Genomic DNA, 14467 nt, shown 5'->3' with positions numbered 1-14467 from the left:
TTGTGCTTCCACATGAGTTTTTAGGACTTTTGAATTTTTGTGAAGAATGTCACATGGATTTTGAATTTCATTGCATTGACTATTGGAATTTCTTTTGTAGTATGATCATTGTTAAGTCTAACAATCCAAGAGCATATTGGGGTTTCCACTTTCTTGTGTCTCCTTGAGGGATATAAAGTTTTCACTGTAGATATCTCTTCCCTTATTAAATTTATTCCCTTATCTTTCTCTTCCTTTTTAAATTTACTTCTAAATATTTAATTTTGGAGGTTACCTTGAATACGAATGTTTCCTTCATCTCTTTTTCAGCTTGCTTTGTATTGGTATATAGAAAGGTTTCTGATTTTTAAAGTTGAATTTGTATTCTAGCACTTCACTGAAAATGTTGCTTATTTCTGTTGGGGTTTTTGAGATCTATACTTACATAAACATCACCTTACAATAGGGATAATTTTAGTTTTTCTCTTTTTATATACTTGGGTGAAGGAGCTAGGTTAGCGTCAGTAAGTCAGAATGCATATGTCATTGCTATCCCTGGCCTGCATTTGGGAGTAGGCAGCAGGGAAGGAGGAAATGGAGTCAGATTTACCAAGCGAAATAGCAGATCCAACTTCTACCTGGCTCTTGAGGAATTTGTGGATACAGAGACATGTGGTAACAATCCTGTTTCAGACAAGTCCTAAAAGCAAATGGATCTGGCTACTACCTGGATCTGAAACTGAGAAGTGAGATGGGGTAAGGGTTCTAGATGAGAGCAAACACGACAGCCCAAGACTGTAGACTCCTCTTGTCTCAGAATCTGCATGGTCTGAATGGATGGGCAGAGTTGCTCAGGGTAATGTGAGTATCCTAGGTTACACTTATGAAGAAGAGTTGTCCTTTCCAAGAAAATGGATGACTCCACCACGCCCAATGACCTGAAATTGAAATCTCTAGAACATATATGACAAAAGAGGAGAATGAGATCTACAAGATGTTCTCTGAAATACAAAAGTGTCCCACCATACAAAATATGTGTGAAAACTTAATTTTATAATACACAATCAAAGATGGATTATTATGTTACTTTGGGTTCCCCCTGTCTTAAAATGTAGTATTTCTGTTACTCATATCTCTCTAGGTCTTTCTTTAATATGCCTTCAAGGGAAGACAAGCTAGCAGCAAACCAATCAACTTGATCATTAGGTCTAATCTCATGCATTTGCCCACACTTTTCCCCACACCAAGCAAGGATACTGCATAAGTTGTAAGCAGTTCCATGAGCTGACTGTCACTTTCTGTCCTCTTAGACATACCGGAGAATGCTGACAACAAACTTGCACAAGATGCCCAAAAACACACATCAGAGAGCATTGAGTCGGTAAGAAGGCCTTTAAGATAGAAATGTTACTTTAGTGATCTTATTCTTCAGTCAAAATCCCATTTTAACAACAATGTTGAGCAGAGTTATCTTAGGTCTTGAGAGACTTAGCTTAAGCAAGGGGAAAGTGGGATTGTAGTAGCCTGGTCCTGACTGAACAGAGCACCAAAGCACCCAATGTCAAGTGTCACAGTCTGTGTTATAGGACCTTTCATTCTGGAGAAAAATGTTCCTCTTTTGGAAAAACGTATAAATTTCATTTATAAGTTGACAATCATGTCAGGATCCCTTGACGTACATGCAGTATGTCCCACAAAGGTCAGTGTGGAGGACGCTTCATTTGTCCATGTGGGGATGCTAAGTGGTAAGACTTAACACATAAGCATTTCTATAAATAATAGAGACCATATTGCTGAAGGGATTAATTCCACAGCTGACTTCTAAAGCTGCTCAAGCATGTTGCAGTGTGGCTTACAGAACACTGAGCAGAGGACAAACAGATAGTGGTAGTTATTGTGGCCTTTGAAATAGGAAAAGTGGGAAGTGGCACAACTAAGAAATTCCAGTCTTCTGTGATATCTTCACCGAATATACTAATACATAATCTGTCACTTAAAGATACTTACAAATGCTGATTGGCATTAAGAACATGTTGATATATTTTTCAAAGACCTATGCAAACAGAAACTAGTGTGACCTGCACTGCATACCCTTTTCTCTCCTTTAAATTTCAGGTGGAAGAAAGAAAACGGAGACGCAGTATGTATTGCCAAGTCTCTTATTTATTTATTTATTTATTTATTTATTTATTACATATTTTCTTCAATTACATTTCCAATGCTATTCCAAAAGTCCCCCATACCCTCCCCCCCACTTCCCTACCCACCCATTCCCATTTTTTTGGCCCTGACGTTCCCCTGTACTGGGGCATATGAAGTTTGCATGTCCAATGGGCCTCTCTTTCCCGTGATGGCCGACTAGGCCATCTTTTCATACATATGCAGCTAGAGTCAAGAGATCTGGGGTACTGGTTAGTTCATAATGTTGTTCCACCTATAGGGTTGCAGATCCATTTAGCTTTTTGGGTACTTTCTCTAGCTCTTCCATTGTGAGCCCTGTGATCCATCCAATAGCTGACTGTGAGCATCCACTTCTGTGTTTGCTAGGCCCCGGCATAGTCTCAGAAGAGACAGCTATATCTGGGTCCTTTCAGCAAAATCTTGCTAGTGTATGCAATGGTGTCAGCGTTTGGAAGCTGATTATGGGGTGCATCCCTAGATCCCTGGATATGGTAGTCTCTAGATGGTCCATTGCATGGGTGTCACTTTGTGCTTGTGGCTCTAAGAAGGGTTAGAGTGATGCCCATTGGGCAGCACACTCACACAGCATGCTCAGTCGTGAGGCTCTTTCTTCTGTGTTTTTTTATCCATCTATATTTAGGCTTTATCTGGGAATCCTGTGATGTCCATTCAATGCCTAACTCATTGTACACGATATGTAGTGATCCTCCTGAAGCACCAGTCTCACTCTGATGACTGTACCTGGAACAAGCATTCAGATCAAATGCACAAATACTCAGTAGTTGTTAGTTTGGTTGAGTTTTCTACCAAAAGGTGGACACAACTTCCTCTTTGTAATGTATTCTCAGTTTCTGCAATACTCAAAAGAATGGAATGCAAGCAAGCCATATGCCCTTCTGAGGTGAGGCAACTACAAGGCTGTACAATTCTTTCACCTAAAACAAGAGGAAAGAGTGATAAAGGTACTGTGACAATTCTAATTGTATAATGGTTGATAATTCTTTTGTCTCCTAGGCCAATTTATAGAAATGTTTAAGGCTATATTTCCTATGGAAACAATGGTGATATATCTATGTCTTTAACTGAACTACGACCACAGAATTTAGAAATGCATTCCGTTATTGGTCTCAGTCATAGCCCTGTGTCTACAATAACTGCTTTCAACTCTAAAGCCTTTTGTTTGGGAGGGGGTGGGTTTTGTGCACCAGGCAGTGACTACATAGGTTTTTCCCCAAGACAGTTAGCCCCATTACACAATCCACTCCCCAGTGACAAATTTCTCAATTCAAAAAGGAAGATACACATTTTACCCACAAAAATGTGTTTTAACCTCACCATACCGATGGGCAGCAGATTTATTTCTTTGTGCAGTTCTCAGGAGAATCTTACCCAAAGTATAGAGATGAGTCATCAGCCTCTGTAGCCATTGAGCTCAAGGAATACTTCATTAAGGGTTCAGCAATCCCTGTGTGAGTGTTCCAGCTTCCTAGCATCTGTCTCCAGTAACCCCACCTAATGAGATCCCATGCACTGACAAGCACCAACAGTCAGCAGAAGCCTGGGCAGTGCTCTTTATCTCCCTGAAGACATTCACAAGTATGGTAGATGAGAAAGTCCACATGCTTGATCAGATCAGAGAGTTTGAGTGTAGGAAGACACTACATTAAAATGAATAGGTTGAGTGTATTTGATAACTGGACTTACAATAGAAATGGCTCATTACATTTAGAACTGGTGGAAAGGCTTAACAGACTAGACAACATTAACATGATCTCAAAGAGCCATGTTATGAACAATTTATGGGCAATGTCTACTAAGAACTCCAGTCAGCCCTTGGTTATTGAGTAGTGCTAGATCAGTCTCTTTGTTATATATACATCTTTAAATGCAATCTCAATTTTGAGTTCCAATATTACTTCTATCACTGGTGGTCAGTCTTCATGCTGCCTGTTGAGTCTGAGCACTCAGTCCAACAATATAGGAAACTCTGAGTTATATAGGCAACTCTGAGTTTTATCCGCAACTCTGAGTTTTATCTGCAACTCTGAGTTATATAGGCTACTCTGAGTTATATCTGCAACTCTTAGTTATTTAGGCAACTCTGAGTTAATATATGGCAACTCTGTGTTATATAGGCAACTCTGAGTTATATAGGCAACTCTGAGTTATATCTGCAACTCTGAGTTATATAGGCAACTCTGAGTTATATATGGCAACTGTGAGTTATATAGGAAACTGTGAGTTATATAGGCAACTCTGAGTTATATCTGCAACTCTGAGTTATATCTGCAACTCTGAGTTATATCTGCAACTCTGAGTTATATAGGCAACTCTGAGTTATATAGGCAACTCTGAGTTATATAGGCAACTCTGAGTTATACAGGCAGGGTTTGGCTAGGATGCTGGATGTGTTAAAGTACCTTCACAGTCAGGCCTTTGGCTTGAAAAGAATTTGTCACAGAGAACTAATGTGGGCAGGATGTATAGTCCAGTTGGTTCAGTGTATTCCTAGCATGTGAAAGGACCTAGTTTTGATCCCACTGAGTATAATATGTGCCCATGTGGGCACACTTGTGTGAACCCAGGTCTCCTGAACTGGAGTAAAGAGACTCATAAATTCAAACCCATCCTTTTATACGTTGGTATTTTAAGCCTAATCTTGGATTAAAGGCCTTCTGGGAATTTAAAAAAAGCACATATAAAGAGTGGGCTTGAGGCAAATGCTCCCTGGAAAAGGAGGTTATAGAAGCTGGACTTTGATGAGTCAGAGTAGAGCAGGTATGGTATAAACTTATAAAATAATTTGGAGTCTAAGTATTTCTAAGAAATATATAAGAATCTATAATCCCTGTTGATCCAAATCATTCACTGGGAGGTGTGTGACAGGTTGAAGATGCAGAAGGAAGGCCACATATTTGTACTAAGCCATGGCTCTCCACTCCTTTTGGATAAAACTCCAATTTTGAGTCAGGGATTTAAAAGAGACCATCTCTCTCTCTCAAGCTGCTTCTGTCAGAATTTGATCACAATGAAAAGAATATAATATTGTTGCGCGCGCTCAACAGGCCAGGAAGAACGACGCTGCTACAGGATCCTTCTGCACACGTTTATTCAGTCCTATTTCTTCTTCCTCTATATCTCCCTTGTTTATATATCTCCCTTGTTTATATCTCCCCTGTTTATATCTCCCTTGTTTTTATATCTCCCTTGTTTTTATATCTCCCCACTAATAGTAATCCTCTCTTGAATAATAATCCTCCCTCTAGCCTGGGCCTCTCACTCTTTTATACTTTCAGTTCCCATCCACGCACAGCAGGCCACGCCACCTCACCAGGCATGCAGCTTCAGCTAATCAGGGCAGCAGGGGCAAATCTCCACCAAATTGGATTCACCTGTATCCTGGTACACCTGCGCAGCACTCAAGATGTTTGTGTCTTATATGAGGAAGTCAGGTGCAAGTCATATGACTTAGCTGCAGTCCCTGGCGCCTTTGGGACTGCCGCCACACCCGCTCCCCACAATTCCCCCTTTTTTCTTTTTTGGCAGAGAGAATGTCTGTAGATAGCCCCCCGCAGCCATGCCCCTTACCCGTCCTTGGGTGACAAACAGCATTGGTTTGATCCCTGTCTTAGGTTGGTGACATGCCCAGGGAGTCTTATCACTGACTACCTCTCTATTATGCCAAGCCACACCTGGGGAGATTGTGTTTTGCTTGTGGCAGGTGCATCAAAAGGCCAGGATGTTAATTAACCTATGGCCAGATCTTAATTGCTGCAAGCAAGCCTCATGGGTGAAGGTAGAGGTCTGATCCCCAGTGTGCAAGCATAGGGGCCCTACACAAAACCATCCCTTAGGCTCATCACCCAGAGAGGTCTTGGCCAGCTCCCGTGTCGTTTTTCCTGGGGGAAGGGAACTAGGACACTGAACCTTCATGCAATCAGACATGCCTTCCACAGGATGCCAACAGCAAGCTATCCTCTGTGCAGTGCTTAGCCTCGCACCCCACGGCATAACGCAGCATAATTTCTTTTAGAGCGGCAAACCAAATCTGAGGAGATTGTCCCGCCTCCACTGCAGCAAAAGCCTACGCTACCATGGCGAAAGTGCGGGCCGCACACGCTGCACCTAACACATGTGCCAAACACAAAACACACACACTATAACAAGCATACATCCCAGGGCTCTCATCCCCACTCATCTTCCCTGAAGCAAGGGATAGATGGCCAGCGGGGCTATCTCTTTAAGGGGAATTCAGGGATCAAAAAGCATGGAAAGAATATCATGTCGAGCTGGTATCAGCTTCTGGAATACCGAAAGGATCTCCCATCTCGGCTCCATCGTTTGTGCTTGTGGGATCATCCACCACATCCACAGGGGCAACTGGATCAGGAGCCTCATTCTTGCAGCGTCTCACCAATCTCTCCGGCACCCAAAGAGGTTCCATCTGGTCCTGTGGAAACACACAAACAGACCCTCTCGCCCACGTCAACACCTGATCTACTCGATCCTCTCCAAATCTCCAGACAGAAGGTCCACCTACAGGTGGCTGCTGAGGAGGCATAGGGAGAGGACGCCAAAGCTAATTCGCCTTCCTCCTCCGCCTCAGCTCTTTTATTTTGTCCTTTCTGTCCACCTGATAACACTGTGTCTCCTTTCTTTTTCCTTTTTCTTTTTAAGCCCTTCTCTTCCGACATACTTTCTTGTTGCTCTATAAGGATTTTCTGACCTGTCTTGACTACCTTTACACACAGTTTCAAACAGTAACAGAGTCCATATATCAGAACAAACAAGACCAAAACTATCAGACCTACCCACAAAGGGTCAATGGGAGAAAAAAGCATAACTACACAGCGAGGATCTATTGATCACTACACTGAGGTTATCATAGTTCCTTAACTTGTCCCCAAACCGGGAACCTTTCGTTACCTTGTGCCTGCTTCCTGGCAACTTTATATTTGCCTCTATTTTATCCGAGGTCCTTCCCAAACTCCTGGGTTACTTTGTGCCTACTTCTTGGCAACTTTATGCTCACCTCTATTTTATCCGAGGTCCTTCCCAAACTCCTGGGTTACTTTGTGCCTACTTCCTGGCAACTTTATGCTCACCTCTATTTTATCCGAGGTCCTTCCCAAACTCCTGGGGTTGCAAGTTTCACTCACCGTGAACTTACCCTGCCAGCAACCACTGACTGCTGAAAGTTCTGAACTCGGTGGGGGAGTCGGTTCCCCGTACGGGCCACCAATTGTCGCGCCTGCTCTCGACCAGCAAGAACGATGCGACCACCAGTCCTTCTAACAGCAGTTTATTCAGTCCTCATCTTTCTTCTTTCTCTTCATTAGTACCGTTCCCCAGCTGAAGAGTTCTGAATCCACGCCAGATCCTTCTCAACAGTCTGTTTTATGGGAACCTTTATTAACCCCTTCTTCCCTGTGATGCAGTTCTGAATCCTTCCTGTAGCAGGAGGTCTTCGCTTGTGCCTGAAGATGTTTCTTGTCCCGGGTTTCGGCACCACTTGTTGCGCGCGCTCAACAGGCCAGGAAGAACGACGCTGCTACAGGATCCTTCTGCACATGTTTATTCAGTCCTATTTCTTCTTCCTCTATATCTCCCTTGTTTATATATCTCCCTTGTTTATATCTCCCCTGTTTATATCTCCCTTGTTTTTATATCTCCCTTGTTTTTATATCTCCCTTGTTTTTATATCTCCCTTGTTTTTATATCTCCCCACTAATAGTAATCCTCTCTTGAATAATAATCCTCCCTCTAGCCTGGGCCTCTCACTCTTTTATACTTTCAGTTCCCATCCACGCACAGCAGGCCACGCCACCTCACCAGGCATGCAGCTTCAGCTAATCAGGGCAGCAGGGGCAAATCTCCACCAAATTGGATTCACCTGTATCCTGGTACACCTGCGCAGCACTCAAGATGTTTGTGTCTTATATGAGGAAGTCAGGTGCAAGTCATATGACTTAGCTGCAGTCCCTGGCGCCTTTGGGACTGCCGCCACACCCGCTCCCCACATAATATAGTAGCCAAAGGTGAAAAATAGGAGGTTGAACAATATTCTGTATTTCCCAGCTCAGTTAATGCAATACTATATGTTCTCCATGACTTGTAAAAGCTATGATTAGGGAAAAAAATGAAAACTCAACAACAGTCATGTTCACCGATCTGGATCCAGTGGAACACTCACTCTGAGTTCAGTCACCAGACTCTACCTAAATTCCTCTGGTATTTAACAAAACTCATTTCTGACAAACATCTGATATTTAACAAAGAGCATTTCTGCTATACATGAGCTTTTCCTTATGGTTTACCATGTAGAGTTATCTTTTAAACCTCAAAGTTTCATGGGAAGTCCTTCTGAAACTTACATTGTTTGAGAGATAGCTTGGAGAAAAGAAGAATTATACAAGTAACGTTGGATACTTGTGTTTCTCAGAAGGATATGGTTCCCATCTGGTACCATGCCCATAACACGCTCAAGGCCTGCTGCTCTTGTTGTGTTGTCATAGCCACACAGGTGTAGCTATCGCCTAAGGTGTCTGTGTAGTGCTTAACCACAAAATGCAGTGACTTTCCTGAAGTACCATCCTGACGCTGATGACTAAATGGAAACAGGGATGAGGTCATTTTTACAAACATACAACCATGACTAATTTTCTGTTTTGCTGCCATAAAGCTAACATAACTCTCCCTGTTGTGAATGTATTCCCAGTTTCTTCATTCTTTAGAAAATTTTATAGGAAGGACTCAAGTCCCTTCCAGGCTCCGGAGGAACCTCCAGCCCTTGAAGGGACATCCAAAGAAATGCAACCAACTACTAAAAGAGGTACTGTAAATACTGAGGATTTGCTTCAGTTATCTGTAGTAGTTGATTATCCTGTGTACCTTATGTAAAACTGAACAGATTTAGCATATTTTAATAAATGAAAAATGCTAATGTATCTATCTCATCAGTAGAAATAGCAACTCTAAAATGTACAAATGTACCTAAAGCTCACTTCAGCTCTCATTGAATAACATGAACTAGAGGAAAGCTGAGGCACATGTTGGATAAGCCAGTGTGCTTCTCCTGATGTAGGCAGGAAGAGGTGAGCCACTCTCAGTACTGCTTGCCCCCACGTGTGGGTGATCCATGTGGATTAGATCTGAAGGATCTCCAGAGTAGAGGTGAATTATATAAAAATCCTTCTTGGTCAGATTGAGTGGAAGAAGGTCCCAGCAGTGGTCATGGTACACTCTGTGTTTGGGAGAATGAGAGATTGGGAAAGAAATCATAAGGACAAGGAAAACAGAAAGTTTCTCTGATTTTCCTCTTTCAGGGGCATAAGGATAAGCAGTAGCTGTCTATGGAAATGATACCTAAATTATTTTCCACCCCTATAACAAAATACTTTGAGAAAAACAACCTAGGGATGAAAGTTTTAATTTGCCCCTTAGCTTGAGAATGCTGAGCATCTATCAAGAGAAGCCGAAAGTGGTGTCAGGTCATAACCATGGGTCAAGGTTTAGACCCGTTTCAAGGGCACCCAGAGAATGGCACAGCTAAATTGGCAGAAAGACTTTGGAGTTTGACCTGGGAAATAAAGGTCAACTTTATGATTTTTAGCTCATTTGCAGTCTCTTCTCCTCACCCTGCACTGACTGGCATGTAACATGACAAAGTCAATGGAGATTAGAGAGCTGGCCCTGTCTTACAACCACTGATCTAGTGGGTGGGGAAGAACCTTGACTTTGGCCCAGCTTTGGTCATTTATTTTTCATGTATTCTGAGATCAATCTATAAGATGCAGAGGGTGGACTTGATAGTTCCCATGAACTAGTATCCGTGTACTAGGGCTTAAGAACATGATTTCAGCCCTCCTAGGACCTATCTGGACATTGCCTGTCTATCCTCTATGCTTTAGTGTACTTGAATATTTCACTTTTAGAATAAGAACTCCGCGTTTCCTCCAAATGTCTTCAGTAGATTTAGGGAGGTATATCTACTTCTCCTGCATTCTCATTGTGTACTGCTAGCTTTGGCCATCTGTATAATTTGAATACATTCTGTCTTTACTGTAATCCCAGGGGCTCCTGCTTCTAAGCAGTGTGCTCCATAAAGACCCAGGCCTCTCCTCCAGCCCACTCTCTTCACTCTCCTAACACCTTATAAGCTCTTTCCCTTGTCCTTCCCCAACATCTTCCTCCTTATCATTACCACCTTGATTCTGAGCTCTGTGCCTGGCAATGCATGAGGTTTGGGGCTCCCTTAGCATCTGGAGAGAGACAGAGAGAAAGAGAGGCAGAAACAGAGACAGAGACCGAAGATAGGAGAGAGAGAGAGAGAGAGAGAGAGAGAGAGAGAGAGAGAGAGAGAGAGAGAGAGAGAGAGAGAGAAGAATAGAATGGCCTGGTGTACTGGCACACACTTTTCATCCCAGCACTTGGGAGGAAGAGGCAGGTATATCTCTGAGTTCAAGGCCAGCCTGGTCTACAGAACAAGTTTCAGGACAGCTACACAGAGAAATCATATCTGAAAGGTACCCTGGATTATCTAATCCTCGAGAGATTATCCTTGAGAGTTCCTACTAGATGCAACCTAGCATAAGTTTAAACTCATATTTCTTGGTCTTAGAAGACCAACTCTCTGGTCTTCAAGTGATTGATATGAGTAAGAGACTTGAAACATTGGAAGACTTTCTTGCTGTCATCTTTTGCTATCAGCACAGTGCAAGTGATCCATTTTCTTCTCTTCCTTGCTCCTCATTGACTCAGTGCTTTCACTGAGGATGCTCCAATAGCCACTCAATCTAGCCTTTAGAGCACAGACATCCTGTTGTATAAGTTAAGCAGTGCTCTCTAAGGAAGTCATGGCCCACAGCCACCAGCTGTTCACAGTTACTCTGTCTTCCTAGGGAGTCACAATGCACCTGAAATTAAGGAGATATTTTATAGAGAAGAAGAGTTGGAATATCTTGATGAGGTAAGGTGACTTTTCTTTGGCGAAAATAGAAATGTTGCTGTCTGAATTTCCTATTTCGTTTGAGTTTGGCTCTCAAAATATGGTAGCATTGTTATGCATACTATGCTCTGTTTTCTGGGATCATGGAATAGTCCCTTATCAATAAAAGCCTTATGGGGAAAGAACTTTTGTGAATGGCACAGTTAGGTCCAGAATGGATGCTAGCACCCATCCGTCTTGGAAATGATGTTCTTCCTTGAATTGACTACTTTGCAGTTGATGACTGAACGGAAATTAAAGATGCATCATTCACAAATGATGTGGGTTTGTCACAGATATACCTTACCTCTTTTGGCAGTACCATGCCTTTTCAGTACCAAGGAAGAGAAATAAAGACATGTGCCTACAAGTCACATGGAGTTGTCCTCATAATGTCTTTTTTTTTTTTTCTGTAATTTCAGGGTTCCTTGGAAGAATCTCAAAGCTGTAAGTATTATTTAACTCCTTGCTGAGAAAGAAAATATAACTGCTAAGACAGGTGTGGCATCTCTTACTGGCTTCTCTTTGTTGGGCCAACCAACTTGTTATTTCAGGAAGCAAGGCATCAAGTTTTTTTTGGAGGTTTTGTTTTGTTTTGTTTTGTTTTGTTTTATTTTTTAAGGTTCTTCTAGATATACTTTTATAGTCAAATTTTCGCATAGGTTTCCGTGAGACTGTGTACACAGAGAATGCTGTGGGTTGTGTGCTTCAGTGACCTCTGATTTTGAGCATATGAGATCCTGTGTGGTGTTATGGTTTATGGGAGACATAGTTCACACTTTAATTGAAATTTATAGTTTATTATCTCATTGGTCTCCTTGGCATTTGTGCCTGGATATCATCCTTGCTTCAGAAAACAACCTAAGAATTCCTGGCTCTCAAAACTGTATACAGAGAGAAAGTGAAAACATGAGTCTGTTCATGCTGTGGGATGCCCTTGCTTCCTTGGTTGAGCCTTCCATTCATCTAAGAAGATCTGAAGACAATAGCATCATGGCTGAGAGTGCAGCATGTAGTTCAGGGGTGCTGCCCATCCATGAAGAGTTGTGTCTGCTGTCCAGTTGACTGCATATGTAAACTAAGATATTGCCACAGATGCTTGAAAGCATTCATGTGAAAAGTCCGAAGACTCCCTGCTGTGTCTGGTCTTTTTACACAGTTCTTTGAAGTAAAAAGCAATCATGAAGGACCCTAAGGTGGCTACATCAGTAGGTTTTAGACTCCTTTAAGAAGCTGACCTGAAATATAAAAATAAAATTACTGGAGTACTATAGTATACTTGATTATAGCACTGTGAGAAATAAGATTTTCCAAACTTGCTTGCCAATCACCAAGGAAAGATTCAGTTAAACAGTCCTCTGCAATTCTGAAAAACACCTCTTTGTGGCACAAATCTAGTGCTAACAATTACGCATACTGAGCTTTAAAACTTTTCTTTAATTAAATCATGTCAGTTTTCTTTTTTCTGTTTCTGACCATCCCCATACTCCCTACCTTGTTCTCTCTCAAAATCATGTCTTCTGAACACCATTCGTGTGTGTGTGTGTTTGTATGTGTGTGTGTGTGTGTAAGTGTGTGTGTGTGTGTGTGTGTGTGTACATTGTCCTCCACAAGTGTTGGTTTTAGATTGTGAAAAGAATGTGGGAAGCATGTAGATCATCCCCACACTATTCATTTCATTGTGATTCCATTCTATGGAATGTTTGCCACTGAAGAAACTACCAGAAAAACATGGTTAGTGCAATCTTTGTGCAGCAGATTACTTGGTAAAATTCTTTTCTCATCCAAGGACAGAAAATATGTAGATCTATTGGTCCACTCTAAAAATAATGTCTGCTCCAGAGAAATGCTATGCAGTAACCCCACCTCAGTCCTGCTCCAACACAATTTCTGAGGTAGTCCTTTCCCTGATATATGCCCGTCCCGTTGTAGTCCATGCACTGAGCTGAGGAGTGAAGCATGACACCACTGAAGGTTAAATGCCATGTAGTTCATTGTAATTGAGCAATCACCTTCGGGGTTGCTGTGAACCTCACTTGGTTTTCAGGGTTCTGGGGTACACAGATGTATTGCAGAGGGGAGACATTTTCATAGTCTTTATTTTCTTATGTTCACTGCTGGCACTCTATAAGCCATATTCCATTGGGTACCCTAGATTATCTGATCCTCGAGAGATTATCCTTGAGAGTTCCTACTAGATGCAACCTAGCATAAGTTTAAACTCATATTTCTTGGTCTTAGAAGACCAACTCTCTGGTCTTCAAATGATTGATATGAGTAAGAGACTTGAAACATTGGAAGACTTTCTTGCTGTCATCTTTTGCTATCAGCACAGTGCAAGTGATCCATTTTCTTCTCTTCCTTGCTCCTCATTGACTCAGTGCTTTCACTGAGGATGCTCCAATAGCCACTCAATCTAGCCTTTAGAGCACAGACATCCTGTTGTATAAGTTAAGCAGTGCTCTCTAAGGAAGCCATGGCCCACAGCCACCAGCTGTTCACAGTTACTCTGTCTTCCTAGGCAGTCACAATGCACCTGAAATTAAGGAGATATTTTATAGAGAAGAAGAGTTGGAATATCTTGATGAGGTAAGGTGACTTTTCTTTGGCGAAAATAGAAATGTTGCTGTCTGAATTTCCTATTTCGTTTGAGTTTGGCTCTCAAAATATGGTAGCATTGTTATGCATACTATGCTCTGTTTTCTGGGATCATGGAATAGTCACTTATCAATAAAAGCCTTATGGGGAAAGAGCTTTTTTGAATGGCACAGTCAGGTCCAGAATGGATGCTAGCACCCATCCCTCTTGGAAATGATGCTCTTCCTTGAATTGACTACTTTGCAGTTGATGACTGAACGGAAGTTAAAGATGCATCACTCACAAAAGAGGTGGGTTTGTCACAGATATACCTTATCTCTTTTGCCGTCTACTAATGTTGGCAGTACCACACCTTTTTAGTACTTAGGAAGAGAAATAAAAACATATGCCTACAAGTCACATGGATTTGTCCTCATAATGTCTTTTTTTTTCCTGTAATTTCAGGGTTCCTTGGAAGAATCTCAAAGCTGTAAGTATTATTTAACTCCTTACTGAGAAAGAAAATGTAACTGCTAAGATAGGTGTTGCATCTCTTACTGGCTTCTCTTTGTTGGGCCAATCAACTTGTTATTTTGGGAAGCAAGGCAACATGTTGTTTTTGGGGGTTTTGTTTTGTTTTATTTTTTTAAGTTTTTGACTTTTATAGTCAAGTTTCTGCATAGGTTTCCGTGAGACTGTGTACACAGAGAATGCTGTGGGTTGTGTGCTTCAGTGGCCTCTGAT

General features: G+C 41.8%; 1 protein-coding gene across 15 annotated transcripts in view; it reads left to right on the top strand.

Annotated features, from left to right (window-relative positions):
* The window catches only part of Gm2396 (predicted gene 2396), a 78830-nt gene that overhangs the window by 55478 nt on the left and 8885 nt on the right, over window positions 1-14467 (top strand). For 5 of the 15 annotated variants that reach the window (XR_003948399.1, XM_017313723.2, XM_030244785.1 and 2 more), the window contains 8 exons: window positions 1290-1360; window positions 2095-2119; window positions 3009-3122; window positions 8879-8992; window positions 11061-11128; window positions 11569-11593; window positions 13668-13735; window positions 14189-14213. Coding sequence is in view for 8 of the 15 variants with exons in the window: in XM_017313723.2 (XP_017169212.1) it covers window positions 1290-1360; window positions 2095-2119; window positions 3009-3122; window positions 8879-8992; window positions 11061-11128; window positions 11569-11593; window positions 13668-13735; window positions 14189-14213 (510 nt within the window). In the remaining 7 variants the exon portion in view is untranslated. The remainder of the gene's footprint in view (window positions 1-1289; window positions 1361-2094; window positions 2120-3008; window positions 3123-8878; window positions 8993-11060; window positions 11129-11568; window positions 11594-13667; window positions 13736-14188; window positions 14214-14467) is intronic. The other 10 variants (XR_003948400.1, XR_003948401.1, XM_017313727.2 and 7 more) reach the window with 7 other exon arrangements.

The sequence above is a fragment of the Mus musculus genome, chromosome 9 (assembly GCF_000001635.26).
Source record: "Mus musculus strain C57BL/6J chromosome 9, GRCm38.p6 C57BL/6J".
NCBI lineage: Eukaryota > Metazoa > Chordata > Mammalia > Rodentia > Muridae > Mus > Mus musculus.
Note: the sequence above shows the minus strand (reverse complement) of the source record. Positions and strands in the feature narration are given on the sequence as shown.